General features: G+C 36.9%; 1 protein-coding gene across 5 annotated transcripts in view; it reads right to left on the reverse strand.

Annotated features, from left to right (window-relative positions):
- OXR1 (oxidation resistance 1) overlaps positions 1-27,795 on the reverse strand; it is a 456,115-nt gene that overhangs the window by 309,366 nt on the left and 118,954 nt on the right. Inside the window, exon 1 of one of the 5 annotated variants that reach the window (XM_045453912.1) lies at positions 14,065-14,081. The exons of the other annotated variants lie outside the window; for them this stretch is intronic. Within the exon in view, the coding sequence (XP_045309868.1) occupies positions 14,065-14,066 (2 nt within the window). The 5' untranslated portion in view covers positions 14,067-14,081. Of the gene's footprint in view, positions 1-14,064; positions 14,082-27,795 lie in introns of those variants that run through there. 5 annotated transcript variants of the gene reach the window in all.

Below are 27,795 nucleotides of genomic sequence, written 5' to 3' on the forward strand. Positions count from 1 at the left end.
AGATACAACTGTATTTTTTAAATGCTAATTTCATCCTATTGGTTCTCTTTTAAGACTAGGCAAACTAAACTGGTCCATTGGCTTATATAACACATGAAGTTCCTTTCAACTCTTTGCAACGGGCCTTTGGATGTCTGAAAAATACATTCATTTTAAAAGGGATTATGACTTCAGGAAAAGTACTTAGAGAGGATAAAAGATACCAGCCTATTATGTAAATGAAAGCACTAAAGTTCTATCCACACACACAAAGAATAGGCTACAGAAATCCTTCTATTCTTAGTTTCCATTTTAAGTGAACATAAATCTCTATAACTGTCACTTCAAAGAGAGAAATTATTACAGAAACTACTGGAAAATATTTACATTGAACATGAATAAGCCTTAAAAAACCGAATAAAATACTGGAGTACATTCACAAATTTACCTACCCTTCACAATCATATTTTCTTAGCAAAACTGAGAAACCCAAAGCAGTCTCGGAAACACTCAACCATGCCCAAAAGAGGAGAAAAAAAAAAAAAATATATATATATATATACATACACATATGTATGTATGTGCATGTATATATATGTATATGTAGTCTAATGGTCCTCCCCAAAATGGGAGATTTATTGATTTCTGTCATAGATTGCTAAAATAATTATTTTATTTCTTCAGGGTCTACTACCTGACAGATGCCCTGCTGGGATCCAAAGGTAATTAGAAGAAATTCTTAACTATTGAGGAGCTCATTGTGTTGGGCAGGTATCCTCCCCTCCCCCACTGGGGAATACCGGGTGGGGAGTGAGGTACTGGGGACCAATTTTATCTAATAGGCCAGTCACTGTTAAGGAATTTCCAGCAAGGAAACAAACATGAGCAGATATGGATCTCTGCAAGATCATACGGTAAACAGAGGAACCAGACTGCGAGCCCCGGGCTAAGTGACTGCACAGCTCTGGCTTCTTCCTTCTGTGGACAACTTGGGATCTGAATCCTGACTCTACCACCCCATGGATATGAAGTTTTGGACAAGTACCTTAACTGCTCCAAGCCTCAGGCTCCTGTTCTGTAAAAGGAGGTTTTAAATGTTTGCTCATGGTTGAGAAGATAAATACTAATGTTTGTAGGGGAAAGTCTCCAGGATGACCATGTGTTACACCCAACCTTGCCAACCATGCATCCCATAACCATGAAATGCTTATATATGCTGGCATTTGGTTTTGAATTTCTAACTGTAATATCTTTATTTACTAAGTAACAAAGTTGTTTTTAACACTTCAAACTTCACTCACATTAGTCAGACATTAGTTTTTCTAAAATGCAATATTCTCGGGGCGCCTTGGGTGGCTCAGTTGGTTAAACCTCCGGCTTCGGCTCAGGTCATGATCTCACGGTTCGAGCCCCACATCGGGCTCTGCACTGACAGCTCAGAGCCTGGACCTTGCTTTGGATTCTGTGTCTCCCTCTCTCTCTACTCCTCCCCCACTCATGCTCTCTCTCTCAGAAATAAATAAGCATTAAAAATTTTTTTTCATTTAAAATGCAATATTCTCTATCATCCCAATACATCAAAGTCCTAGTCCTATGTTCTATATAATACTAAACAGTCTTAAAGCTTAAGTCTAGTGTCATCTATAATTTATCACCGAGATCTTTGAAAAAGATACTGACTATTCCAGGCCTGTGATTATGGAATTCCATAGGATAATTAATTAAATGTCTGTTATGGCAAAAACATAGGCCAGTATACTCCAGATCCATTCCAACCTTGTCTTTCTTTTGCTTTCTCTATAACAGAAGTTAGTAAGAGAAATACTTGGACACCCAGCCTCTCTTGCAGGCAAGGTTGGACATGTGACAAGTCCTGGCCAAGGAGAGGTAGGTGGACGTCTTTTGGAATGGACACAGGAGAGACTCTTAAGGTAAGGCCCTAACTGATTTACCCAACCTCTTTCTTAAGTTGAATATAGACTAGATGCTTTGGGGTATACTATCTTGTGACCCAGAGGATGAAAGTTAAACCTTAGGGCTGCTGAGAAAGGACACTGAGAAAGAGCTCATTGCCTTAATAATATCTTTAAGCACCCACAGTATACCTGTACTTCCTAGTTCCAGATTTCTTCTTGAGAAAAATAGACCTCATACTTCTTTAAGTAATCATGCTGTCCAATATGATTACCACTACCCACATGTGACTTCAAATTTTAAATTAATTAAGATTAAATAAGATAACAAATCTGGTTGCTCAGTATGCAACAGTGCAATTATAGAACATTTCCATCCTCACAGAAGTTTCTATTTAAACAGCACTGGAGATAATTTTATTTGCAGCCAAATGTACTGTAAATGCTACAGATGCTAATATTTTCATCACTAAGCTAAGGGAAGAAACATTCTAGTCCCTGTCCCCCCACTAAGACCATATGCCCCCAGGTATCTGATTGCTTATTCCATTTTGAGATATCATGCATTGACTTATCACTAGCCTTTTATCCAAGAGATTTCTCATACTTTCTTTGAGGATTAGATTAATCTGTCAGAAACTTTTCTTCACATAGCTCCAAATAATCAAGTACACTCCTTGCAGATAATAGGAGAATTAAGGAAATTAATATTCCTATTCTAATATATCAGGAGGAAACGAAAAACAGCCATAGTCATGTCACAATAACAGCAGCTGCCAAGTTAAAGCAATTGACTTCAATATACAGTGATGTTTCCACCATCTAGCCTTTTCAGGATATACAAGTTTCTTTTATTTTCTTAAAAATTTATCCAGAATGAGAGCTGAATCCGAGACCCACATCACCCACAGCCTGAGCTTGGTGGCTGAAGTCTTCTGGGAATCTGTGTCCTGAAGTCTCTAGGTGTCAATGAACACAGTCATACTTCAGTCTACCAAAAGTGGAAGCATATCACAGAATTAAAGTTGATGGGAAGAAATAACTGATGAGGCAATTTCTTAACAGTTTTTACTTAGTTGTAGCAAAAGAGGGGGGGATATGAAAACTTCAGAAATATTTCTGACAAATTTCCTGATGTAGTATAGTAATGCCAATTTTCATTTACTTATTTACCTGTAAGTCACTTTAAAACGCTGATTACAACTGTATCTAATATTTATTATTTACTACAAGCTAGGCAACATTGTAAGTAATGTTCCATATGCTTTCATTTACTCCTCACAAACTCTGCGACGGGCACTATTATGATGCTAAGGTCATAAAGAGATTAAGGCACAAAGAGTTTTAAAAAGGTGCCCAAAGTCACACATCTGAGTAAGCAGCGAAGCTCAAATTCACACCCACACAATCTGTCTCCAGGGTCTTCACTGGTAATCACTATATTCTCTTAAGTTGATCATGTTCCTATAGACATAAGCCAGAAATTAGGGGGATGGGGACTTACTCATACCTTTACTTCTTTTTAATTTTTTGGATCGTTGCTTTTCAGTGGTAAATCTAATACTTTCACAAAACGCATTTAAAAATTTTTTTTTTTTCAACGTTTATTTATTTTTGGGACAGAGAGAGACAGAGCATGAACGGGGGAGGGGCAGAGAGAGAGGGAGACACAGAATCGGAAACAGGCTCCAGGCTCTGAGCCATCAGCCCAGAGCCCGACGCGGGGCTCGAACTCCCGGACCGCAAGATCGTGACCTGGCTGAAGTCGGACGCTTAACCGACTGCGCCACCCAGGCGCCCCACAAAACGCATTTAAACAGACAAATAATAATGTTCTTTATAAGACTGTAACAAAAAAAAAAAGTAATACTAAAAACTAACTCATCTAAGCTAAAAATATGCCAAATACCTACAAATCTGAGTGAATTGCAGTACTAAGTTTTCATGGTTAATCTCATATTAGTCTTCAAGTTTTTGGTTTTTTTTTTTTTTTTTTGATCAATGATGAAGGAAATGTCAGTTCAGATTAGGCTATAATGGATAACAATCTTGGAGATGGTTTAAAGAAATACCTATATTTTCAAACGGAAAAAAAACACAAATACTAAAATGCATTAGAAAAAAGTCCTTCTCACTAATAACAAGAAATATGAATAAATTAAGACATCACTAAAAAATTCATCAGATGGAGAAAACAATTAAATTACAGTAATCAGTGATAGAGTCCAAGGAAATTTATAGCTCATAAAACTGCCAGTGGGGGGTAAAGACTTAAAAAAGGACAATTTGACAAAATCCATCAGAGACTTCTAATTTTACACACACCCAGGTCATCATTTCCACTATTATGAATTTATGCCAGAGAAATAATTTTGAATGTTGGAAGATTCTATTAGATGTATGCTTACTGTACTGTTATCCTCATAGTGAAAAATTAAAAAACAATCTGAGTGTGACAAAGAGAACTGGATTACGTACATAATGGAATATTTAGTAGAATGTTTACCTTCTTAGGTAGCCATTAAAATGTTATTGAAAGGGTGCGTAGGTGGCTCACTCAGTTAAGTGTCCAACTTCTTCTCAGGTCATGATCTCCCACATTGGGCTCTATGCTGACAGCTCAGAGCCTAGAGTCTGCTTAGGATTCTCTCTCTCTCTCTCTCTCTCTCTCTCTCTCTCCCCTGCTCACACTCTGTCTCTCTCTCTCTCAAAAAATAAATAAACATTAAAAAATATTAAAAAAAATAAAATAATGTTATTGAAGAATATTTCATGACATGGAAATATTTACGGTATATATTTTAGTAGGAAAAAAGCAAATGACAAATCACAACAGTATGAATCCGTTAAATATACAGAAAAGTCTTAGGAAAGTGACATTAAAAGTTAAAGATTTACTTGGATGACTGAATTATAGGTAATTCCAGTATTCTCCCTTTTGTTTACGTGCATTTTCTAATTTTTCTACAAAGGATTAAGATTAGTTTTTGCCAAGAAAGAAATAATTACCTTACTGAAAAACTGCTTGATAAAGATTAGGGGATTTCACCTTTTCCCTATAATTATTGAAGGCAGTATGATGGAATTATTTTTCTATAGATACAGGCTCTTGAGGAAAAAGAGGGTAGGATTCATCTCTCAGAGAAAGCAGCAAGCTACTTAAAAAACGTATGGCTTTTCATTTTATCATCTTCTATGGTTAAAAATGCTGTCCACAGGGGCACTCAGGTGGCTGAGTTTGTTAAGCGACACACTCTTGATTTCAGCTCAGTTCATGATCTTCTAGCCCGGAGACAGAGCCCAGTCACAGTCAGCATCAGGCTCTGTGCTGACTGTGGAGCCTGCTTGGGATTCTCTCTCTTTCTCTCTCTTTCTCTCTCTCTCTCTCTCTCAATAAGAAAATAAACTTTTAAAAAGTGCTGCCCACATGCATAAACCAACACTAGCCAACGTTTCTTCTACTTTTTAAAATCTAGTTTTGCTTTAATAATGGCAGAATTCCACTAATTAAACAACTGTTCTGGCACAGTTAAATTAGCGTAACAGAAGCTTAGAAAGTAAACTTAACAACATCTTGGAAATAGCTAATTCACCTGCCAGACTTTAGCCAACTTCTTCTCTCAAACTACTTCTAGAATATAAGCTATAGTTCCAGAAATTTATAAATAGCTCCTTACATAGAGCCCAATCACTTAATTTAAATGGCAGTTCCAAAACTGAACACCTGAGGTTACCTTACTGATAAAATAAGGACAGTCAAAAGGATATATGACAGTTACATTTTAAAATAGATCTTAAATCTGAGGGTATATATCAAATGCACTTTGAGGGGAACATATATAGTTTTGAAAGACTAAGGGTACAGTGATAAAAGCCAAGGAAACCCTTGAAAAATTTTTCTTGGTTAATTTTTATTTAACTAGATGCAAATTTAATCAATTATAATAAATCAAACTCCCATGGGGCCAGACACTATTGATTGTTGTGGGAGCAAATAATAATGAGAAGGTAGCTCAGTGAAAACACAGTCATGGCTGGGTCAACTACAGCATTAATGTTCTTGAGCTCTGGGAGTCAGAGGCATCTAGAACCCTAGGGAAATGCAGGAAATTTATGCCGGCCAGCCAACAGTCCTTCTTGGCCAATACCAAGGACCATTTCAAATTCCTTTGTATGCACTGTTCAGATCATTCGTCTTTGAAAAGGAGTATACAATATTCAAAAATCTATGGAATAATAAGTACAATACAGTGTAATGTTTAAGACAGCATAGAGTCTGGTGTCAAAGAGAAATGGATTCAAGTTCTGACTCTATAAGTGTGAGCTTGGGAAAGTTACTTAGCCTTTCTAAATCGCTTTTAATCTGTAAATCTGGGGCAATGTATTTAGCTACAGACTCCTGAGTACAGCACGAATGCTCTAAAATGGCATAAAATGAGTAGTTTAGAAATGGTAGTTAATGCTATAAGGATGAACATGTGCTCTGAATAGTCCTTCAGCTCTTTATTTGAATCAATATGTGTAGAAAATACAGAAAATTATACAACGTGACTGAGGATGAAGATGTTACTACTATTACTCTTTCTGGTATTTTCTGATACTTTAAAAGAGCAAATATTTTTTCTAAGATGGTAACACAGAATCTGGGATATTTATAAGTAACCTCAAAAATAGATACAAAATGATCATTTGGAATCTTTTTTTGTTTTTGAAGAGAGGGGTTCTTTTTCCCCCCACTTTGGGGGTACTTTTCTTTACATAATGTATGTGCATGAAATATACTACAGGACATAGAATACTGTGTCTTCTTTCCAGAATTATCAATTTCTAACTTAAATTATAGAATTTTATTGCATTTCTTCTTTGATTTAGACCAATGCTCCATGAAAGGAGACTTACTTTCTCTACTGCAGTGTTTTGTGCAGAATTAGTCAGCAGTATCTACATGTGGAACAATGAATGCATGATTATGACAGTCACAATTTCACCTTTATTGCATTCCTGGAGCCCAGACAGTCTAAGTCAGTGATGACAAAACCCTCTGGGAATACAATTTTAACATTTAACTTAAATTTCCAATAAGCTAAACTACAAAAACAAACAAACAAACAAAAAAATCTATAGCCTTCATGGCCAGGAACCACCCTAAATAATCAGAACACCAGGGTATAACTGGCTGGCTGCTGTTATAGCTATCTGGAAATTATCAGTCTATTTGTATATATTTCATGGAAAAGAGACTTTCTGGATGCTATAGACTGATTGCATTAATGGTCCCCATTACTGGCCTCTCATACCCATGCATTTTACTGTTTAAATTTGGGTTCCCCTCCCAATCTGACGTTGAGCTCAGTCCAGTGACTACCTTTGTTTTGCCCAAACAGATGGATGCAAACTTGATAAAAGAAAAGGCATGAAAAGCATTTGGTCATTTATGCTTCCAATCTTGTTTTTCTAAGATCATGGTGAGAACTTACTCAGTCTAACCTTTCAAAGGAATGTAACAGATGAGCATGTAGAAGGGAGACCAGATGTCCCAGCTGAGGCAATTCTACACCAGTACATAGCTAGCCATGTGACAGAACCCATCCAAGATCAGCAAAACTGCCTCCCCACCTGCAACTAACCATAGACAGAGTGAGCCCAGCTGAGCCCAGAACCATCCAGCTGATCTATAGACATGTAAATAATTAAAGGCTTACTGTTTTAAACTACTGTGTTTTGGGGTAGATGGTTACATCTTATTATTTTGGGGATATATAACTAATATACTTGCAACTAGGTAAAAAAGTCTGAGTTTTCCAATTTTAACTTCCAAGTATACAACTCAGAACTATTTTAAGAGGTCTATGGAGAATCAGAATTTTATACTCAAATTTTCCACAGTGGTACGTTTGAGGGAGGCAGGGTATATCTGGTGTTCAAAAAATCATCTATTTGGAAATGGTATTATGAAAGATGCTAAAAATTCTATTTATGTTAATAACTATTTTGGGGATATGTTTTATCAGGTATAGAATGTTATTATAATTCACATATATGTTAATGTATACATACATATGTATCAGAGGCACATATTTTATTGATTGGTATGTACCCTCAAAAAAGTTCAGAGACCACTGATCTTGCTTCTGTTTACATATGGTAATTTTCTTATTTAGGAAGAGTTTCTCATAGTGTGGGCTTTCAGGATGGGTCATCTATTCAGAAATAAAAACCAATTCATTGGCTAAGTATCCTGCTTCTCTTCTGAATCTGATAAGATTTTAAGTATTTTTAAAAATTACTAGTATTCCATTAAAGTAAACGGAAAAATTAATGTAGTGACTCTATAGTGATTTCTTTTTTTTAATGCATGCTTAGTTTATAGAACAGTTGTATTGGGAAAATAGAGCACAGTCTCTTTGACTTGAGAACACTTTTCAAATATTAATACCTTCACTGGCCACACCAGTTATGGTGTGGTATCTTACTAAAATACTTTAAGCTATATACATATACCATTTTTACTACCAAATACCAGTAAACATAATTATTTTAATGAGCATAAAGATTTAGGAGTAAGTGATTTTATAAGAGTTTCCACATATTAATGGTTTATAGTGATTTTAAATTGCAGCTAATTTACTTGTTTACATAAACTCTGAAATAACTTCTTTATTGGAACTAAGCTTAAAGTAAAATGATCTATTAGTAAACCAGTGAGGAATGCTACATTTCTCAGATATAAGGAACCTTACAAGAAAGATATATTCTTCATGCCCTTAGAGAGTACAGATAAATGTTAAAACATAAATTTTACAAATTAACAAATAAAGATATATGACCTCTATTTCAGAATCAATTTTACAATGTGTTATATCTTCAAAAGGAAAGCAATTTAAAACTGTCAAATTTGCTTCAGTATGGCTTTCTTATATATAAAATTCCTCTCTTAATGCTACCATATATATTTTTCCTTTCCCCTTAGATCATTCTGCTAAATTCATATACATTCATATTTAAAGGTATTTTTTAAACACAAGTGATTTCCCCCCCTTCACGTAAAAATGCTTTCCTTCTTTTCCACCCCAGAGAGTTAAAATATCATAGGCTGCTGATGTTCTGAGAGCTCACTTTTAACCCTTTAACCTTGGAAGGGCATCTGGGTGGCTCAGTCGGTTAAGGTACAGCTTCAGCTTCAGGTCATGATCTCAAGGTTCGTGGGTTCAAACCCTGTGTTGGGCTCTGTGCTGACAGCTCAGAACCTGGAGCCTGCTTCGGATTCTGTCTCCCTCTCTCTCTGCCCCTCCCCCACTTGCGCTCTGTGTCTTTCAAAAATAAATGTTAAAAAAAAAAAGAAGAAGAAGATTGGAACACTATGTACATGCTTATCCAGATGAGTTGTATTCTTTCTGGAAAAAAAAAAAGAGCTTAGTATAAGGTCTGATTTTCATTCTGATTTCCAGTGTTTTGAGTTATGTCTAATTCCATAAAATGAAATTAATCTTTCAGATCAGACTATTGCAGTGGGACTAACAAATAAAAAGTCTAGATTATTTATAAAATCCATCGAATTACTTCCCAAATAAGAAACAAAGAACAAGAGGGTGGCTAAGAAGCTGTCCTCCAACAATGCAGCAATCCAGACAGACAGCAGAGCTGCACCACAGGCTGTCCCGCTGCAGCCCCACAAAGGGAGTGGGACATGATGTAGAAGAACAAGTCTCCTCACAGGCCCCATGGATTCCAGCTCCCCATGCCTCTCGCCATATAATGAGCTCATCAGTCATCTATTTAGCTTTCGAGCCAACAGGCTATTGACCGGATCCAGACTCCAGGGACTGAGATGTTCTTGGATCTCTTCAGACAGACTCACCATGTGACATCGATCAAGCCAATCAATACACCACTTGGCTCTTCGAAGTTCTCTATGTGCAAATAGAGGATAAGCAACGGCCTGCAATGCACCTGCCCCACAGTATGTTAGATGACTGAATGGGCACATCCTTTACAGTCAACGTGAGTTCTGATGAAGGGAGATGCTTGGTCAGGATAAGATACATTTTCTCATCCAGAGCATTCAGAATGACTGAAGTCATAGTTCACCATTCCTCACAAAGCTTCTGTGCTTCCCTTTCCCAAAATGTCAGCTGCAACCATGTGATAGATAAATGCAACCAATGTCAATGGAGGCAGCAGTGTCTTTGGTGACAAATATAGGAGTGGAATATTTTACTTATTACATTTTCCTGATAATGGTGCTGTATTTTTAATGGTTGTGAGTTTTGTGTATCAGCATTTTTCCAAAATTAAAAAGGATTTATGTTCTGAGGACTAATATATTACATGTTCATTATAAAGTGTTTTTTTTTTTTTTATTATACAAAAGAGTATGAAGTAAAACAATGACTATGAATCCCATTACCCACAGATAACCACTGTCAACATCTGGGTGACTCGTGTAGATATCTTTGTGGATATACACACACAATTCATATACATATATGTACATATCTGTATATACATTTAAAATCACATCTACCTATCAGCCTACATAAGTACATGCTATTTTACATCCTATTTTTTTTTCTAGTTGTTGTAGACATTTATTCCTCTTGCAAAAATAAGTAGGTTAACAGGATGGTTTTCTATGGCTACTGCATTCTGCTCCAAAGCAAGGATAAACACTATTTTACTAACCTCCACTACTCTAATATCTTTCTTAAATCATTCCAAAAAACAAAGCACCATCAACAGAAAGAAACTTTGGCACCATTTCAAAGGACCAGACATTTTGTTGTGAACGAAGGGCCAGGAAATGACAGACACTATAAGATAGAGAAGAACATTAAATATATTAAAAATGGTGACAGTAGATAAGCATATTCGTATACTTTCAAATGAATCATGTATATCTTATTTTTATACAAATGTTGTACATATTGAGTTCATTTACAAGATAAAATTAAATTAAAGGTTACAAAATCCCAAATTTGTAGATTTAAGAACAGAAATTTTGATAAATGAGCTTATTGGCCTTAAGACACATATGAAATTTACTTAGACTATTAGGTGTTTTCTGATCATGCTTGAAATGAATGAATTTCCTCAGGCCCAGTGTGTAAGGTGGGAAATAATTAGTTCCTGAGAACAGGACTATACATAATATACTGTAATCAATCTTACTCAGATCTGAGTGATACATCTACAATTGTAAGAAGTGTGATATTTAAAAACTTACATCATCCACTCCTAAAGATATCACTTGTATTTTCTTGTGTAATAAAAATATTTATTTCAAATTGATAAAAAAACATAGTTAAAAAATATATAGACACACACATACACACATATACACAAAAGAAGTGTGCATTCACTCTGGCCCAATTATTTGGATTATTTGCACAATCCTGTCATATTTGCATAACAGCAGAGTTCCAAATGCTAACATCAATGGAATACTTAATACATGACAGCCACCATGTTAGGTACATAGTGTAAATTATTATAATCCTCCAATGTTCTTATGATGTAGAGACTACTATTGCCATTTTTCAGATTCAGTCACACAGCTGAGATAAGGCAGAAGTGAAATTCGACAGTTCAAAATACACATATTAAGTATAAAACATGAAAAATGATTTATTTGGCACACAAAAAATCTATGTGATGTCTAATAGTCCTGTAAGTCTTTTTATAACACTCTCCCTTCATATGCATCAATCTGGTTTCTTTGCAATGTTAGTGAACATTTTTTAAGAGAAAACTTGTTAAATCCTGAGTAAGGCCCCTACTAAGTCTCACCAGCATCAAATGGCTAAGTCACTCAGTAGAATAAAATCTTCAAAAGCTGCTACTTTTGGTTTAAATCTGGAGATAAGAAGTAGGTAAGTAAGTAGCACTTTGTCCCAAGGTGTAAACATTACTTAAAAAATAGCAGACCAGAAGGAGGAGACTGCAAAGGAGCGCTGGTCAAATTTATGCATTCCCACCATCCTTTGTGCAATCTTCAATGCACTGGGCCCTATGCTTGCCATGCACTATGGTAATCACCTTGTTTGCATTAACTCATTGAAAATCTATAACCTTAAAAGCAGGTACTCTGATTATCCTTCTTAAATAGATACTAGGACCCTAATTCCATATGTATTCCAAAAGTGCCTATAAAGTCTAAAATGAAAAAACCACCATTTTTAACGAAACAACCTTTTCTTCCTTCAAAGAAATGGCAATGGGGAGCCACAGTAATTGGCCTCCTGGTCAAGAATTTAGCATCCAATTAATTTTCAATTGTAGCTTTAAATCACAACAAATAAATCTTAGTGACACCTGATTTTGTGTGTTAACAAAAACACCTTCAGGATCTGCTCCAGCTTTATCCATTACCAGTCCTCTTGGTGTTCATACTGACTTAGCAGCAATCTGATGTCACCATTCTCACTTATACCCAGGCCCATTTATATTGTTATAACCATCTCTCCCGCTTTTTCATCTTTACGTTTTTCCTTTTTTAAATGTATTATGACTCAGATAAAAGGTGATCTCCTCTAACAAGGCATTCTCTAACCCTGAAGTTGCCTCCCTCCTATACCTAGAGCAATCACAACACTTACAGGTTATATTGTAATTATCTGGCTATTTGTCTATAAGCTTTTTAAGAGAGGGACCCACATTCTGTTTACGTGGAAAAATATTTAGGAGTTTCTCATAATCTGTTGAGTGAACAAAAACTCAAGCAAGATTGTTCTAAAAAAGGAAAACTTCGGAGCTACGGAACAGCTATTTGAAGGTAACACGTTGAGCCAGGTGCCACACTACACATGTATAAACATGTCCTCCAGGGACATACAATCTACTTAGGGGGAAAGGCAAACAAACTTACATCAGATAATAAGTAAAATTACCTAAATCCAAAATGATACTGGAATTCTAACAAGGGAGAAAAAATTTCTGACTATGGAAGTGGTAAAGTGAGAATAGAACGAATTACCAGAATATATCAAGAGAATGCATTTTGTAAGAAACTTAATTACACAATATTTTTTTGTTCACCCGGACTGTTCCAGGAAGAAAGCAATATGATAAATATCTATCCCTTCTTCTATATACACATATACATATCTTCTCTCTCTCTTGCCCCCGCATGCTTGCACATAAGCACGCATATGGGTGATCACACACACACTCACACATTTCTTAAAATAATTAAAAGATATAGGTTCTTATGTATCCTACTCTCTAAATTAAAAAAAAAAATCTTGGTTACTAGAACTGAAATTTGAATGCTGTCTTGCAGTCAACATCAGCTATTAAGTCAAACTGCAGATAACTTAATGATATCTCCCCTTTTGGCAAAGTATGTTAATACCAATAAAGGATGGTGAAGTCTTATTACAAGGAATGAGACAGATAGCAATAGGTTTTAGGCCTACTGAAAAACCATAAAAACGCACTGAATATATACAAAGAAGAGAGGTTTTTAAAATGGTGACAAATTATGATACTGTTAAGGCATTTTAACAGTCACTGTTGAGTCCAATAAAGGAAATCAGGTCTGAGAAGACATGTCACCTGTCACTTCAGATATTTGTTTACATTTCCAGGAGTTTCTACTCTGTTATAAAGGATGACTCAGATGAAATCCAGGCCATCATTCCTCATGGTAATTGGTTTGCTAATTCTGCAGCACAGCTTTTGGCTTCTGCTCAGCAGTTGGCCTAAGGTTATAAACTGTACTATTTATTAAGCCTTATTAAGACTGCTGTCAGCTGTAATCATATTGCTCCTCTACACAAAACCTTCAGTGGCTCCCTGCTGTTTTCCTAATTAAGTCCATACTCCTTATCTTGGCATTTAAAAGTCCTTTACAATATGTTTCTAAACTTCCTCTCTGTTCTGTATTCTCACCACTCCTCCAAAGGCTGTTGTGATCTGATCAAACTGAACTACTTCGTGTTTCTCGAACACCCTTTCTGATAGCCACCCTTTACTCATGTGGTTCTGAGCAGAATGTTCTTTCTGCTTCCCATTTTTAACACCCCATTCCCACCCATCCATTGGTTTGCCACATCAGGAGCTTCCCAGGTAAAATGTGAAATCGGCCTCCGCATACAGAGGTCAGGGAGAGCCTGAAGAAAGGCAGGTCACTCCAGACTGGTAGGTGGTAGATGTAATAAACAAGGTAACTTACATTTCAGGCTTGTCTTGAGCAGCTGCAAGATGAGTAGATCTCTGCACCTGCACACCAGAATCTTTAAAAAAAGGTTTATAAGAGGCATTAACTGGGTTCAGTCACATATACTGTACAGATGGTCTGAGCAACACATTACTATCTCAAAGCTGTACCCTTGGGGAAGCTTCTAGCATTGGGAAGGTAAGTGGAATGCACATTCCAAGAACAGGTGAGGGGCTGAGGAGCTTCCAACTGCCCAGGGCCCAGCTCAGGGGTCAACAGGTGGCCATGTTCTCATGATGACCTCCTAGATTACCATCTCTCTATGTGACTAGAATTACCAAGCTTTCTTGATGTATCTCAAAAATACCCTATTAAAGAATTTAAAGTGGTATGAGGGAGAAAAATATCAAGTTTGAGTGACATAGATTTAATTCTGAATTCTAATTTTTTTTCTCTTTGCTGATGACCTTGAGTATGTTAAATGAGATCACAATGTAATGATCGTGTCATAGTGTCTGGCACATGATAGGAAATCAATATACACTGGCTTCCCTTTCCCTAACTTCTCCAGTTCAACATGGTCTCTTCTCTCTTTGAATTACATACAACATAAAACATTCCAACTGTGTCACCTGGGAGTCACACATGATCTCTTAGGACTTGTCACTTAGGAAATATTTGTCCTTTCATCAGTGATAAATCACTGACAGCACATTTACAAACCAAACACAGAAAAATCAATGCCAAAAAGAAAAATCCCACATACCATAAATTAGTTCATCAAACTCCGAAATTTACCATGGCTTCTTAGCTCCTTATTAGGACTAAAAATTATTATTGGTTAAGAAGGAAAAAAAGGACACTGCAGTACAAATGACAAAATTATTGTAAGATATTCAATTAAAAGTAGATCTAGCACTAGCTGTATTTTAACCCTATTTTGTTATTTACAATATACTAACTACTATATACACTGAGAACTGGGTCTGCTTTAAACACTAGAAAACATCCAATAAAGACTATTTTCCACATAGCATGGAGTTAAAATAAAATTTAATTATTGACCCTTAACCAACCTGTTAAAATGCATTTCAGTTTTACTAAAAATCTGTCTTGATTAGCACTTACTCAGTTTATAATTATGCTTAATGACCACTAACTATATCTAGGCTACCTTACAATTCTGAAGATATTAGAGTCTTAAGCTTGACAGACTGATGTCTTTCTAAAAATATTAGTGCATACATTAATAAATCACAGGAAGTATTGGAAGGGTTAGTTAATTTTGAGAGGAGTGCATGGAGACTACACTAGAATTCTTAGGGTCTGGTACCTGCATGTGCACTGAATACATGTTTTGGCCCAATATCAAATGACCATCTATTCAAAAGCAGTGTTAGATCAAAGTGAAAGACAAAACCGGATATTGTCATAGAATGAATATACTAAAAACAGGCTTTGTATATGATGAATATGGCAGATTAGTAACAACTCTAGAAAAATAATGCATATATTTTTAAAAGCTTTAAATGAAGCAAAGCTGAGCTTTGTTTAAAACAAACTTTTCTTTGGTTATTTGCCAAAAAATGTTCTAAGTCAGTTATAGACAACCAAATGGATTCCCTGGCAAGCAATGAAAACTCATATAGTATTTACCAACAATAGCTTTTAGAATAGCAAGTTATCATCTATTACTAAATTTCTATAACATGAGTGTTCCCTTTATGGGAAATAAAAACAAATAAGAATATACAAGAAATGTACACATCATTATCCTGCAATGAAATATGTATCTTTTTAAAAGGAAAATAATTTATCTGATTACATAAAGGATACATATTTATTATAAAACTTTTGGAAAATATAGAAAAAAACCAAAAGAAAGGAAAAATCACCCCAAATACATACATGAATTGTATGTATTTGCTCAGCTAACCAATAAAAATAGAGGCTCACATTGCCTGACTTAATTCTTAACATAATTCTATTCCAGGTCACAGTTTTGGATCTAAAAGTTCTTGACTCCCTGTGTACTTCACCTTGAAAAATGATTATATTTGTTCAGGAATTTTCCAAGCCAAAATAAATTAGATTATGGAAACGAATAAAAACATTTATGTGGGGGGGGGGGTGCCTGGGTGGCTCAGTCAGTTGGACATTCGGCTTTGGCTCAGGTCATGATCTCACAGTTCCTGAGTTCAAGCCCCATGTCGGGCTCTGTACTGACAGCTCAGAGCCGGGAACCTATTTCAGATTCTGGGTATCCCTCTCTCTCTCTCTCTCTCTCTCTCTCTGCCCCTCCCCGGCTTGCGCTCTCTCTCTCTCCTTCAAAAATAAATAAACATTAAAAAAAAATTTATGTAGGAATTGCTCACAGCCCAAAGGTCTGTTTGGTTCTTGATGCTGAAAGCTTCACACTGTTATGTATGGTGGTAATTTTAAAGAAGTCTGGTGATAGTTTCCAAGGTTTGACTTTAAAAGCTTTCATATATACGGCTCAGTCTGAGAGATGAGATGCAGCTCACCTTCTGTCTCAGGGCCACATTTTCCCCATCCTAGCATTTGAAGGACAGGTTGCCTATCGGGCATTCTTAGGACTGATTTTTATGCCACTGGCTATGGCTGAGGAAATTTCCTGAGAGACACAAAAAGCCTGGGACAGTCTGATACAGTCAAGAGTGAACGCTGTCAGAAAAAAAATCTAGGCTCAAATGCTTGAATTACTAGTAGCTCACAAGAATTGTGAGAATTACTTAATAGCAATAATAATAAAAAAAAAAACCACATAACACTTTTGAGTGTTTAATATTAATAATTATTGAAAATACAATATGAATTTTATATGCATTTTCACATTCAATCCTCAAAATAATCCTTGTCAAGCAGGCCCTGCTTTTCTCTCCATTTTATTGCTGAGAAACTGAGGGTAAGAAAAGTAAAACATCACAGAGCTGGTGAGTAGCAGATTCGTGACTAGGTCCTAAGCAGTTTAACTGCAAAGTGTTTGATTCCTATGATGCTACAGTAATACATTATATGCTCAGTGCTTTTACAGTCCAGCACCTTTGCTGTCCTGTACGTGACCGGGCCACTTGGGTGTCACCATGCATAAGATGATGTATTTTAATCATAAAGGATCAAAGGTAGATGTGGCCTGAAGCCTTAAACTCTCCAGACGCTAAAAGGCCATAGTTCTAAGATTCAAAGAGTTGTACAGAAATCAAGGACCCCTGGATAAGCAAAGTCTTACTATTGCATTATGAATATTTACAAAAAGCATGCAAACAACATATATGTACTACTGAGCACAAATCTGCATTAGGGACAGGGGATAAAATGGAGAGTAAGGAACCCTCTCTTGCAGAAAGTTCATATGGGAAAGAAAGCATAATTTGTATGTCTCCCTTATGACACCAAGGGCTTCTTGAATGAATGAGATATGTCTTTCACACTTTTGTGCCTTCACAATATAGTACATAGCAGATACCCCCTTGATAAAAATCCACGTGTTTAACCTGGCCTAAAGTAGTGTGCATGATCTTGCCTTGCCTCGTACCACTCCACTCTCTTCCCTCACTCTGTATCATCCTTGAAGACATTAGCACTTCCCCAACCTAGGAAGTTTGCCCACATGCAGGTTTCAGCTTAAGTACCATTTTCATAAAGAAATCTCTCTTCTGTACACTAGATCAAATTTCCCTATAAATCATTCCCATCTCATAAGATACTTTTCCTTCCTAACACTTAATTACAAATACAATTAAATACTTATTTTTGTAATTAATTGTACATGGGCAGAAACAGTACAGGTCTTATTTGGTGTTATAATCCCAGCATCTAACGTAGTATCTAATACATGGAGGTACTCAATAACAATTTGTTAAATGAATAAATGAGTGAAGAAGTAGATGAATAAGTATATCTGAACAAATGAATAATTTTTAGAAGACACATATAATCATACAATCATTTCTGGAAGCTACAGATGCAAGAGAAGCAGATAAATCCTGAGAAGCTTAGGGGCTAGTACAACAGAGAGTCATTAGAAATTATTGCTGTTTTCTCTGAGACATTCATTTTATTTATTTATTTTTCATTTTTTAATGTTTATTTATTTTTGACACAGAGAGACACAGCATGAGCGGGAGAAGGGTAGAGAGAGAGAATTTGAAGCAGGCTCCAGGCTCTGAGCTGTCAACACACAGTCTGACATGGGACTTGAACCCACGAACCGCGAAATCATGACCTGAGCAAAAGTTGGACGCTTAACGGACTGAGCCACCCAGGCACCCCTGAGACTTTCACTATAGAGTTGGTTGTTATACACACTCCATCACTCTTCTTTTGCTTATACCAATCAGTCATCCATATAAAGATTTTTTTTGAGCTACACCCTATGTTAGTTCACCCACATCTTAGGTTTTCAAGTTAGAGGCTTTGACTATCTTTTTGCTATGTTTATAAACTGTCGTGACTTCACTTGGCTCAGCACTCATTTTCAGGAATTACCTTAAAATTAATTCAGTGTTCAGGAGGCCAAGGACCCTTTGGAAGGCTCAGGCTCTTTTTGAAAGAAGACTCTAGATTGATTTTGTGCTAATGAATTGATTTATTGAATAAAGAGTCACATCTTTCTTCTAGGGATATCACTAAGAGCCAACATCTACCATACTCCACATACAAAAGAAACTTAATAATCATTGGATTTGATTAGAAAAGCAAGAAAGTAACAGGATCCTTCGCTTCCAAGCTAAATCAATTCAGTTCTCTTCTTTGACAAGTTCTCTTCACTGACAAATGGAATATCAAAGCTGAACAGATGTTTAGAGTATCAAAACCATAATTCAGTCAAAAGTTACATTTTATTCTTTTCCCTCTAGAAATAAGACCAAGTACAAATACAAACTCAAGACTTTTTCAGTCATCTAGACCTTAGATTATTACTGAAAAAATAGGAAATTATATACTCATCACCAGTTTTGGGATTGACATTTTATCAGTGGTTTTTAAAAAGTTCGTGTGTGCGTGCGTGTGTGTGTGTGTGTGCGTGTAGCTCAGATAGGTATTTAAAAAAAAAAAATCAATCCCAATAAATCAAAGAAGAAACTCTTCACTTTGCTACTAACATGAGACCTTCCCCTATAACTCTCCAAGGCAAAACATTTGTAAGATGACCCTTTGAGAAAGGAGTGGTATTAAGAAGTATATTTAAAAAAATCTAATTCACTAAACTCATTTTAAAGAGTTTAGTTTTTTTATATAAGTTATTTTATATAAGAAAAGAAAGCCTATCTAATTGTTTTTCTATCATTAAGCCCAACTGTAACTAAATCCTTCATAGAGTGCAACTGTATCATCTTGCTATATAAAGCTAGTGAGTGAATCACAAATATTCTTAAATATTTTCAGGAAGTTGTGGATTAATTTTCATGAATGTAATTCCTCTGAGCTTTACTTAAAGTTACTCTAAGTGTCACAAATTCTGGTTCATTAGTTTTACAATTCCATTGGCTTTGTGTACTGAGTACATTTAAAAGTCAAGTATTTCTTATAGAAGATGAAACAAAGAAATTGTTTTCTGAATTTTAATCATTCCTTCTCAGGCCAAACTGTATAATCATTTCCTAAGAATTAAACAGTTATGGACACGAAAAAGTAGCTATACCAAATATAAATAAATAAATAAATAAATAAATAAATAAATAAATAAATAAATAAATAATTTTTGTTGTGTTCAATAGTAAAATCACCTTTCTTTTATTTTTTTTTGACAAAAGCCCATCATGCTCCTAATTTCTCTGCTTTTGTGAAATTGATTCCCAGAAGTGATTCTGGAAAAGCTAATAATCATAGGGAAAAGTGATATATGATCATTTCCCCCGCTCCCTGTGTAGCCAGAATATAAGCATTATTGTATGCTTGAAGCATACCAGGCACTGGAGAGAAAAGCTCAAGAGGTTCATAGTCTAGAGGAGGAAATAAAATATCACACGATAAATACCATTCCAGTGACAGAATCTTTTCCTGTATGATCTCTTGGTTAAATCCCTCTCGATAGGCCAACTGGCTCTTACTGCTCCCCCATCGGCCTGCACAAACACCTGACCACAGAAGAAATTAGCTTTCTTCCAGAAAGCTAATGGGATTATCCTATTTTAAGTGCCATCTGTTTTTCTCAAACAAGGCTTACTGACACCTGTGTGTTCCCTGCCCAGAGAACAGCAAAAATTGAAAAATATGTAAAATTAAGTTGCTGGACTAAAACTGTCATTAAAGAACAGAGAAGGATCTGTCCACTGAACTTGCCAACAGTGAGATAATAGTAATTTTCTCTGATCAGAGCCCTATATTCTACTCCAAGAGAGAAGATAAAGGAACAGAACTATGGCTTAATCTCTCTCCTTGAAGCAGTAAGAAAAACCCTGTGTATCCAAAACCTTCCAGAAGAGGGGGCCCAGAACAGGAGAAGGAGGAACAAGGGGAGGAGGAGGAGGAGGAGGAGGAGGACGACGACGAGGAAGAGGAGGAGGTGGAAGAAGGGGAGGAGGAGGAGGTGGAGGAAGGGGAGGAGGAGGGGGGGAGGAGGAGGAGGAGGAGGAGAAGGAGGAGGAGGAGGAGGAGAAGGAGGAGGAGGAGGAAAAGTCTTACCAACAAGGAACTGATATTTATGTGAGCCATATTTGGATATGATTGAATATACTTTTAGATTTAAAAAATTGAAAGGGTAGTAAAAACTAACAATGAATTATTACATATCTTGATGTCTTGAAATGGTCATTTTATTGCTTATTTCTTTTTAATTAATTAATTAATAATTAAAGTTTCTAGTTTTTATTTAAATCCCTGTTAACATATAGTATCATATTAGTTTCAGGAGTAGAATTTAGTGATTCATCACTTACATATAACCTTGAGTGCTCATCACAACAAGTGCCCTCCTTAATGCCCATCCCCTATTTAACCCATCCCCCTAACCACCTCCTCTCCAGCAACCCTCAGTTTGTTCTCTATAGTTAAGAATCTGCTTTACGGTTTGACTTTCTCTTTTTTCCTTCCATGTTCATCTATTTCATTTCTTAAATTCCAACCTCTTACACTGTTGGTAGTAGTGCAAACTGGCGCAACCACTCTGGAAAACAGTATGAAGTTTCCTCAAAATAGAACTAAGCTAAAAATAGAACTGCTTTATGATCCAGCAATTGCACTACTATTTACACAAAAGATACAAATTACTGACTTGAAGGGATACATATACCCTGATGTTTATAGCAGCACTGTCAACAATAGCCAAATGATGGAAAGAGCCCAAGTATCCATTGATTGATGAATGGATACACACACGCGTGCGCACACACACACACAAAACTGAATATTATTCAGCCATATAAAGAATGAAATCTTACCATTTGCAATGGCATGCATGGAGCTAGAGTATATTATGCTAAGAGAAATAAGTCAATCATAAAAAGACAAACACCATATGACCTATTGTTTATTTTAAAAGGATTAAAGGCACCTTGGTGGCTTGGTCAGTTAAGCATCTGACTCTTGATTTCGGCTCAGGTCATGATCTCACAGTTTGTGAGATCAAGCCTCAAGTTGGGCTCTGAGCTGACAGCGTGGAGCCTGCTTGGGATTCTCTCTCTCTCCCTCTCTCTGCCCCTCCCCTGCGAGTGTGCTATCTCTTTCAAAATACATAAATAAACTTAAAAAAATAAATAAAAGGACTAAAAGTAAGTCTATCCCAGAGAAAAGAACCATCTCCGGTGTTGTCAAACACCTAAGACAATGCTGTAATTCAAGGTTTCTCAAGAGCAATACTACTGACATTGTGGCCAGATAATTCCTTGTTGTGGAGGGGCTGTCTTGTGCATTACAGGATGTTTAGTAACATCACTGGTCTCTACGCACTAGGTATTAGTAGCAACTTCATGTCCTGTCAATCAAAAGTGTCTCCAGACATTTGCCACATGTCCCCTGAGAGGTAAATCCATCCCTTGGTTGAGAACCATGGCTATCACTGATGTGTAGTACCAGGTATAGTGGCAACATTGTTAATGGTACCTGGGACATTAGTGAAAGCATCCCAAACAACTGTGCTTGAGTTGAGCTGAGTCAAGGGTGAGCAAGAATTTGTTCAGAAGACCAAAATAACTCCCTTTCCCATGAGTAAATTTAACTAGAGATATCAAAAATTGAGAACATTGAGGGTCCAAACTAGCCATTTCTGAGGCAATCAATTCCCCAAATCACACAGGCACAGTTGCTCTGCCGTATTCTCCTTTCTTCACCATAATGTGTTCTGGACACTTTACAATGTTGAAAGATGGTATAACAACATAATAAACAGTGATAGCACCTAAATCTCTAAGTAGCTATGTAATCTTGGGGAGTCGTCTAACTTTTGGAAGTTTCAGTACCAATGCCTATAAAATGAAGGTGTTCAATTAGCTGATGACCTCCAATGTCCCTTCAAATTAAGAAATACTTTGATAAATCTTTCTTGTTTCTTGTAGTAGGCTCTCTGCTCATTAAAATGGACACGTTTCATGTATATTGATTTTAAGTGGGCAGTAATCAAATAGAAGTTCTAATAAGTTAGGTACTGGAAACGGGTTAGTAATGCATGCTTAATTTTCATGCCCCTTGGCAAAAATTATTCCTATCCAAAGAAGAAATAGCTCACCTTTTAGACAAATACCAGTATTACTGCATTGACAGTGAATTAAACTGCCCAAGATTGCATCTGTTTCAAAGAGGTATAACCTTGTCACGTCACAGATGTATACGTATATCATATTAATATACTTGAACAATTCTGAAATGTTTCCACAAAGAGAGAAAGGGAAGAATTTAGTTCATTATATAAACCATTGTCTTCAGATACTTTTTTTTAACAGACTATTTTTTGGAGCAATTTCTGATCCACAGCAAAACTGAGCAGAAAATACAGTTTCCATATACCCTCTCAACCTCATAAACACTTAGTTTCCTCCACTGTCAACATCCCCCCACCAGAGTGGTACATTTGTTACAGTTGATAAACCTACACTGACACGTCATTATTACCCAAAGTCCATAGATTACATGAAGGTTTACTCGTGGTGGTGTACATTCTCTGTGTTTGGAAAAATGCATAATGACATCTACCCGTCATTAACAGTATCAGATAGAATAGTTTCACTGCCCTAAAAATCCTCTGTGCCTGCCTAGTCATCCTTCCCTCCCCCTTAACCTCTAGCAGCCAATGAATTTTTACTGTCCTCATAGTTCTGTCTTTTCCAGAACGCAGCCTTCAGCATGCAGCCTTTTCAAATTGGCTCCTTTCACTTAGTGATATGCATTAAAGTTTCCTCCACGACCTTCTATGGCTTGACAGCTTATTTTTTTTAGTGCTTAATAATATTCCATGGCCTGGATGTACCACTGTTAACTTATCCACTCACCTACAAAAGGGCATTTTGGTTGCCCCCAAGTTTTGGCAATTATGAATAAAACTACTATAAACATCCATGTGCGGGATTTGAATAGATATCATCAGATACTTTTTAAAATGCAGTTTGATGTATATTAATAAGCAAAGCAGAAATGAATATCACAGCGTATCTTCTTGACTGAAAAGTCAGTCAAATTCTAGTAAGTAAACTTCTAATTTACATGTTTCTGAGTCAACTCAGCAGTTCTGTTAGAAAGCCAGAAGCAACAGGTATCCTTATAGTAATAAGTAAAGACTATTCTCCAGGTTCTCACAGAAGTACAAAAGCAAGCAGTAAGGCAGGCAGACCCCAAGAGAAGATGAGATCACTGTAAGATCCAGGAAGAAAATCCCACGTATGTTCTGGCCATACAAACTATAGATGCTTACCAGTTCCTCAGGAGGAATGGGAGACTGATTTCAGAATATGTTACATTTTTTTTTTTTAGTTTGCTATATATGAACATACAGAGTAGAGTCTTTAATACAGTGTTTATTAATTTGTTGTTGTTATTGTTGTTCTGTTAGAGAACTCCTTTGATGTATCAATCGGGTGTTACTATAAAACAAACCACCTTGAAATGTACTGGCTAAAAACAACCACTTACTTAACTCATGACTCTGTGGGTCAATAATTCTAGCCGGTCTCATTTTGCCTCAGTGGCTTCCCCCTCTCATCTGCAACGTGGTTTTGCTTATCGTTTCTGTACTCTCTCACATCCCCGTGCCTGTGTCTGGGACGACTGCAATGACGCAGGCCCAGACCCTATTCTCTCACCCTCCAGCAGGTTAGCATGGTGTCCGGAGAGAGGTCATGAGTGGAAGCATGTGAAGGTTCTTGCAGGTTAGCCTCTGAACTTGCACAGTCACTTCTGTTCACTGAAGCCAAGTCATAAGGTCTTCTCAAATTCAAGGGAAGGGGAAACGGACCTCACAGTTTTGTTTGTTTGTTTGTTTGTTTGATAGAGAGAAAGCACATGTGCATGCGGGTGGGCCAGGGATAGGGGCAGAGGGGGAGCAAGAGAGGGGGAGGGAGGGAAAGAGAGAATCCCAAGCAATCTCCATGCTTAGTGCAGACCCCAACCCTGGGATCATGGCCTGAACGGAAAGCAAGAGTCGGATGCTCAACTGAGTGAATCACCCAGGTGCCCCCAGATTTAACTGATGTGGAGAAGCTGAAAAGTCGCCTCATGTAGGGCACGGATACAGGAAGAAATGTTTGCTATCTGCCATACTGTGGTTAGACTATCAGGACAACATTGTGGTTTAAACTTTGAGCTCTGGAAATCAACCACCCAAGCTCAAATCCCTACTTTGCCATTCATTGGCCAAGTAGCACTGCCCTCTTGAAACCTAAATCACCTTATTTGTAAAACGGAGATAATAATACTAACTACCTTATAGTGTAATTATTAGTGGTAAGCACACCGCCTGGCACAAGAAAGCATTCAGTAAGTGTTTTCTCATTGTTTTTATTTTATTATCATTACCAACTCTTAAGAGAGAAGTTTAACTCACTCCAAGAAACAAAATTATTTGTCCAGTTTGGACAGAAAGAGATAAACTGCTTTCTCTTTCAAATAATTCATCTTTAAGTCATTTCTTTAAGTCATGTTTCTGAGTACATACAATGGGCAGAGGAGTTATTTCTGGTTAGCTTTTATTTATATGATAATGAATGGCTTTTTCCAGTTTTCATTGACAAGAACAGAATCATCAAAGTTCTCATTTGCTAGATAGCTTTAAGTAAAAATATATGTAAATGTTTGACTTTCCATCTGTCTTTAACTTTTCACTTCCTTAAATTTACTTTCGCCATAATACATGCTAACACATTGAAATTTTTGAGTAGTAGCTACTAAGCGATTAAATTAAGAGATTAAAAGGATCATTTAATCCTCCAAAACATATACCCTACTTGTATCTATCGTCAAAAATCCATTCAACAGGATCATGATAAGTTTGAGAATGCTTTATTTACATATCAAAATGAGATATTCTGTCTCTAAGAGTGATTCTGAGTGGAACCTTCTTATGGAGATATTTTATTATAGAATTTTCATTTCGTAATGCAACAAATTTAAATCTTATGCATTTTCCTATTCTAAAAAGGAAGATTCAGTATATCAGTCACTAAATTAATCTGCCAACTCTAGTTATAAAATCATAATACAAGACCAAGTTGTGTTAATTTTGAAAATAAGTTTAAAAATGTTATTGTGAGGGGTGCCAGGGTAGCTCAGTCGGTTAAGCATCCAACTTCAGCTCAGGTCATGATCTCACAGTTCTTCAGTTCGAGACCCACATCGGGCTCTGTGCTGACAGCTCGGAGCCTGGAGCCTGTTCCAGATTCTGTCTCCCTCTCTCTCTTCCCCTCTTCTGCTCACACTCTGTCTCACCCTCTCTCTCAAAAATAAACATTAACTTTGTTTTAAATGTTATTTGTGAATATTTTAATACTCTTATAAAAAGAGAAAACTGACTTAAAAGGAATATTTTTGTTACTGTTGGAGAAGTATTGGGCGCCTGGGTGGCGCAGTCGGTTAAGCGTCCGACTTCAGCCAGGTCACGATCTCGCGGTCCGTGAGTTCGAGCCCCGCGTCGGGCTCTGGGCTGATGGCTCAGAGCCTGGAGCCTGTTTCCGATTCTGTGTCTCCCTCTCTCTCTGCCCCTCCCCTGTTCATGCTCTGTCTCTCTCTGTCCCAAAAATAAATAAACGTTGAAAAAAAAAATAAAAAAAATAAAAAAAAAAAAGAAGTATTGGGATTCTTTCAGCCCAAAAATTTTTAATTCTATTTCATTCTCTTTTGAAGGTATTTTTTAGAAGGTATCCATAAAACCTGAATAAAACCCAGTTAGAATTAAACCTGATAGCTTTGTCATACATATGTAGAAAGTAGTTTTGGGGTGCCTAGGTGGCTCAGTTGGCTAAGCATCCAACTCTTGGTCTCAGTTCTGGTCATAATCTCAGTTTGTCAGTTCAAGCCCCGCATCAGGCTCTACAATGGCAGCGCAGAGCCTGCTTGAGATTCTGTCTCTCCCCTGCCCCCGCTCACACTTTCTCTCAAAATAAATAAGTAAATAATTAAATAGCTTTAAAAAAAAAAAGTAGTGTTATTCAACATGAACATGTTTTCCAGTCATTCAAAGGAAATCTCCTTTATTTACACCAGGAATTTTGGCATTTAATAAAAAGAACTTCTGAGTATATACTATTCACACTTTGATGATGACATTAGGGAAAGTAGGCAATATTCCTGATTTAAGGATGCTGCGGTATGTTTAGGAAGATGGAACGTGCACACATTGATGATGGGGGTAAGTACAAATAACATAAATCTCAACGATCATTAAAATAGTGCAAACATGCAACTGCTAAGAGATGGAGAGTTAAAAAAATCAAAGTGGCCGGAAAGCTAATAATAATCAAGAATTGATTCAGAAAAAAAGTGAGTCTTGAAAGGGCAAAATACAGATTATTTGTGAGAAAAACTGAAGTGTACAGGGTATTGACAAAAATAGAACAGAATGAACACAACACATACCATTGCTTTATATACCTGCCTGCTAATGAATTTTCTTGATTAGCCAGAAACAAGGAGACTCGAAACAAGGGAAAAATACATTGAGATTGAGATTTTTCTCCAGAACCCTATTTTATCACAGAGGGAACAAAGCACGGGAGTCCAGAGTTTGCAATCTGGAATCAGAACCAGACTGCCTGGGACCAAACCTGATTCTGCCACTCACTGGCTGTGTGACGTTGGGCAACATAATTTGATTTCTTTGTGCCTCCATTTCCTCATTTGTATAATAAGGATGATAATGGCAATTGCCTATATGCTGACTGTGCTGTGTCAACCTGGCTGAGGCAGGAAGTGCATTTCCCAGAACCTCCATCCCTGTATTGTTCCGGATCACTCAGGTCAAATGAGAAACATGCCAGAGATGCACAGAGTGGAAGGAAAGCAGCAACGGCAACGTCTGAAAGTCACTGTGGTCAGACGTGATGACGGACAGATACAGAGATGCCTCAGTTCCAGCTTGTCCTGACTTTTCCTTACCCCCTGCCCAGCAATTCCTCCCTACTTGTAATGCCACTGACCAACGGCAGCCTCGGCCAGCAGGCACCTGACCGAACACCCACAGAGGTGGAAACTCCAAGAGGCCACAGCTTGGCACAGACCTCCCCATGAGCTCCCCTACATGTTGTCACTTCAGTTGCTACACATACTTGGCTTCTAAGATTGATTGCCAGGTGACTTCCCTGA

The sequence above is a fragment of the Leopardus geoffroyi genome, chromosome C3 (genome assembly GCF_018350155.1).
Source record: "Leopardus geoffroyi isolate Oge1 chromosome C3, O.geoffroyi_Oge1_pat1.0, whole genome shotgun sequence".
NCBI classification, from domain to species: Eukaryota; Metazoa; Chordata; class Mammalia; order Carnivora; family Felidae; genus Leopardus; species Leopardus geoffroyi.